This window comes from Centroberyx affinis, unplaced genomic scaffold (genome assembly GCF_046629955.1).
Source record: "Centroberyx affinis isolate AG114_WGS23_722 - 3 ecotype Tasmania unplaced genomic scaffold, CSIRO-AGI_Caff_v1 ptg004011l_1, whole genome shotgun sequence".
NCBI lineage: Eukaryota > Metazoa > Chordata > Actinopteri > Beryciformes > Berycidae > Centroberyx > Centroberyx affinis.
Window position 1 is genome coordinate 45,001 of NW_027281819.1, and position 5,000 is coordinate 50,000.

At 38.1% G+C, this 5,000-nt stretch overlaps 1 protein-coding gene across 1 annotated transcript in view; it reads left to right on the top strand.

Moving 5' to 3' along the window:
* Positions 1-5,000, top strand: part of aig1 (androgen-induced 1 (H. sapiens)) — a 27,595-nt gene that overhangs the window by 9,040 nt on the left and 13,555 nt on the right. The window contains exon 3 of the mRNA XM_071542105.1: positions 1,351-1,452. Coding sequence (XP_071398206.1) covers positions 1,351-1,452 — 102 coding nt within the window. The remainder of the gene's footprint in view (positions 1-1,350; positions 1,453-5,000) is intronic.

Genomic DNA, 5,000 nt, shown 5'->3' on the forward strand with positions numbered 1-5,000 from the left:
AGGTATAGACACTGTATATTGCTGTTCCAGCCTTGTTTGTGGACGTTGCATTGTAAAATATCTCAAAAGGGAATAATAATAATAACCTTAATAATAATAATAATAATAACTTTATTTATATAGCACCTTTAAAAACAGAGTTTACAAAGTGCTTTGACAGACAAAATAAAAGCAGAATACTCAAATTATGAATTTAAAAGGCAATAAAAAAATAATAAACAGGGATTAAATTCATAGGAGGACAGAGGTGGAAAATATACCATATAATATAATAATAATATACTAAATATACTAATATACTAGCACAACTTCACCTACTGACAAGGTGCATGGAATGGGCAGGTAACAGTGGAGAAAAATAGATTCCAGCAACACTTGCAGTACTGGGAACAAACGTTTATTTATTTTATATTTATTATTTATTTGGCTCGTGGCTTTCATCAGGGTTTTTTTTTCTGATAATAATAAACTTTATTTGTATAGCACTTTTCATACAAGAAATGCAGCTCAAAGTGCTTTACAACAAATAAATTACATGCACCAAGTGCTTCACATAAAACTTGATAATAATAGTAAAAATAAGATAAAGATGAGAATAGAATACATAGAATGCATCTTCACATGAAAATAGACATAGAATGAGCATAAAAACAGGGATAGAATGCCATAATTAATGTAAAATAAGATGGAGAATAAAACCCACTTGATAATAATAGTAAAAATAAGATAAAAAGGAGGAATGCATAACATAAGATGGAAAATAAAACCCACCAAATAATAATAATAAAAATAAAGTTAAAAAATAGAGTACATGGAATGCATAAAATCATGAAAATGATGAAGGCCACGAGCCGAAACGCTAATAAACGAATCTATTCTTCTCCACTGTAAAATGATGAAGTCTCTCTTATTGACGTTTGATAAAATCTATTCTGATCAATGTTTGTAGCTGATCAGTCAGTTTGGGAGCACGCTCTGTAAAACCAGCGGGTCCAGTTATGGTCCAACAGCAGTTCTGGTCTCAGTTCAGGTTCCAAGGCTTTTCTGTTTCGCCCTGACTGCTTTAGCAAATAAAAATAGTTGAACACACACCCAGTGAGGTGCAAGACTACTGGCAACAATAAACTAAAGAAGAAGCAATACTTTTATATTATCACAGTTGAGTAAACGAGTTGAGTAACCATGACGCCAGCTCTGCCTTCAATAACATGTTGCATACTTAACTCCAGTGTTTGGGTGCAGCTGTATGACATTGGCATATAAACTGTATTGTAACCTTGTTGTGTTTCTTTCTGTCTTTCTCTTGCGTGTGTGTGTGTGTGTGTGTGTGTGTGTGTGTGTGTTTCTCAGTTTGTGGTGACTATGTTCTGGGCTCTCTACCTGTACGACAGAGACCTGGTCTACCCCAGACTACTGGACAACTTCATCCCTCAGTGGCTCAACCACGGCATGGTGAGTACTGTGTCTGTGTGTGTGTGTGTGTGTGTGTGTGTGTGTGTGTGTGTGTGTGTGTGTGACTCTTCGACTCTTTGACCCAAACAGTCTGAGGACTTTCTGTGAAGTTTCCTACAGCGATAGCATCAGTACTGAGGAGGCGGCTGTTGTTATGATTGGAGCATTTTCTGTCAGATTTGTCTCGTCATTGTTGAGAGAGGAAATGTCAACAGGTGCAAACATTACAGCTGATTAAATTTGAAAAAAAGTTCATGTAGACAATGTGGGCAGAACTAGAGACTAAATGTCACTCTACAACATGTAAAAAGTTGTTTTTTTTAAAGTAACAGTAGTAGTCCAAACTAATATTGACATTCTCCATGATGTTGTACATCATAACTTAATGAGGCTGCCTACTCTTTGAGTGAGTGTTTGACTGACAAACTAATAAAAAAAAAAGTATATGTACACTGTGAGAACTTTTTTTTAGCTCCTTGCATATGTCCCACCTTGCCCGCACAGATATAGTCTATTCAAGAAATGACTTAAAGAATTTTGACATTGCAGTGTCAGAGAGTGATGAATAGAAATGGTTTCAGTTAATAAATAAAGCTGAGGGTAACAAACTGAGCACTTATTGCCTATTAAAAAGTGCTTTTGATACAGAGCCATATGGACAAAGTATCTTATCAAGGCAGCACAGAAGCACCTTTGCTAAATTCAGATGTGGAGTTGCACCTTTAGCTACAGAAACTGGCAGGTACACAAACACCCAGCTGATAGAGGGTTCTGTCCCCTGTGTAGTACTGGTTCTATTGAATCAGAAGCCCATGTCCTCTTACACTGTGAACTCTATACAGACATTCAATCTGAATTATTTTTTCAACTTTCAACAAACCATGTTGCAAATTTTAATGAGCACGATGATTTAAACAAACTGTGTGTAGTTTTAGCTGGTAAATATTGTATCAACGAATGTGCCAAAGCTTTGCCACCTCATCCTTAACAGAAGACGTTCAGTCATGAGTGTCTAAATTGTATAATGCAATACTAAGATTATTGCATTATAATCATTATAATATTACATTCTTTGTGTTTGTGTGTGTGTAATATGACCTCTATTTTTTTTGTGTGTGTGTGTATGTATGTACTGTATATGCGTATCAATGTATCTGTACGAATGTATGTACTTATGTGTGTGTGTATATATGTATATTCTAGTATTTTTTTTATGTGTATTATTTTTAGCCTGTGTCTCATAAAAAAAATGAGTGGTCCTCAACCTCCTTTTTTATTGGGGTACTGTGTTTGTTGCTCTGTTTGACCTGTATGTTGAGGAGTGACACATAAATAAAATTATATCTATCTATCTATCTACAAACTTAACACTCAAAAGTTGAGCGCATTCAGATTGGAGAACATTGTTCGGCTCTGTCTCAGGTTTCTGCACCAGCTGGATGGAGATCTAGTTTGCTAAGCTAATAAAAAAAAGCGCTTGTTCCACACATGTCTGCAGCTTGTAAACACCAGCAGCTCTTTTTGCATTTCACTGCATTTATTCCTCCGCTGATGTGTTGTTGTTGTCCATGAGTCCTGAGTGTGAGCTGTCACTGATTTTAACCTGGCTCAACCCGAATCATTATCACATTCTTCTTGTCCTTATGGCTTATTACGTTATTATTCATTATTATATCGTCATTTAAAATTACACCCCGTATGAAGTAAGTATGAAGTAACTGCACATTACCCAGGAATGTATTACAATAACAGGTTTATATTTTCAACCCATTTAGAGGGACAATTTGTTATATTTTTGCACGTTTTAGTTTAGTTTAGTTTATTGCACATAAAAAAAACAACCCAAAAAAATCGAAATACATAGAGATTGGAGAAAAAAAAAACCACACAAACAAAAAAACAGAAAAGATGTGCAGGAGGAGCCTTAAAAAAAAATACAAAAGGGCTTGTTAATCAGGTTAGCTATTGTAACATTATTACATTATCTCTTGCTCCATGTCATCAAAAGTTAAAAAAATATCAGTTTTGGGGCAAAAAAGAATAATTACAGTGTGAACAGGGGAAAAAAAACAGCAATTGTATTTTCATTCTCTCCAGATTCCCCTTTAAATGTTTTCTTCATTTTCACTGTGGGAGTTTTTATCACTCAAAACTCATTGCACCACATGCTCATTAAAAAGGGTTTTTTCTGTAACATGAGCAGCACTTGGATCAGTTTGGTATCAGTGGATCTGTTTAATCAAGTGCTCGCTGCTCTTATCGGATCTGAAGAACAGATCAAACCTCGGGATTTAAATAGAGGCAGAGCCAGGCTGCCGGCCTCATCTGATTTACCACCAAGAGGAAGCGGGTCTAATGTAATGTTTAGATAGCGACTAACACCCTGTCCACTCTGTCACCTGACTGATAACACTGTCAGCTGTGTGTGTGTGTGTGTGTGTGTGTGTGTGTGTGTGTGTGTGTGTTTAAATCAGCTGTGAGATGTGAGATAATTCTGATATTTTTCCAGCGCTTTCTGTCTTTCATATGCAAAACCTCTTCATCACACTTCCTCCCGCTAGATCAACACTCTCCATACTGTAGAGTGACACACACACACACACACACACACACACACACACACGCACACACACACACACACACACACACAGTCAGTGTGTGTAATCTCAGTTGAGTAGTGTTTTGTGTGTAAAAATGATCATGCCTCGTCATGCCAATAACACTTCTTGAAATGAATTGAAAACTGGAAGAGAGAGACTGTGTGTGTGTGTGTGTGTGTGTGTGTGTGTGTGTGTGTGTGTGTGTGTGTTTGTGTGTGTGTGTGCGCGCGTTTAGTCTCTTCTCCCAGTACTCCAGAAGGTGATGTAATAGCTGAGTGGTTGCTATGGTGGCGTTGCCAAGGACCAAAACACCAGAACTCCACCAACAGCTGAGTGCGTGTGTGTGTGTGTGTGTGTGTGTGTGTGTGTATGTGTGTGTGTATGAGTAGAGTGAGTGTGCGTCTCTGTGTATGTGTGTATGTCTGTGAGTGTGTGGGGGAGAGACAGTGTGTGTGTGTGTGTGTGTGTATATGTTTGTGAGCATGTGCATTTTTGTGTGTGTGTGTGTGTGCAAGAGAGTGTGTAGGAATGTGTGTGTGTGTCTGTGTGTGTTGGTGCATGAGTACATGTGTGTGTGTGTGTGTGTGTGTGTGTGTGTGTGCCCAAGTGTGTGTGTTCATATGAGTGTTAGTGAAGAAAAAGACTGAAAGTGTGTGTATCTCTGTATGTCTGTGTGTGTGTGAGTGTGTGTGTGCGTGTGTGTGTGTGCACGATCCTGTATGCATCTGTGTGTGCTTATCTGTGCATATGTGTGTGTGTTGATGTGTGTGCACGCTCATGCGGTTCTGTGTGTGTGTGTGTTTGCATGTGCGCGTGCGTGTGCGTGTGTGTGTGTGTGTGTGTGTGTGTCCGGTCTGGGTTGTAAATATTTTGTGGTATTCCATGGTATCACTGCTGTTTATTTATACCGGCTGCCACGGCAACCAAATCCCCGCTCCCATTGGAGGA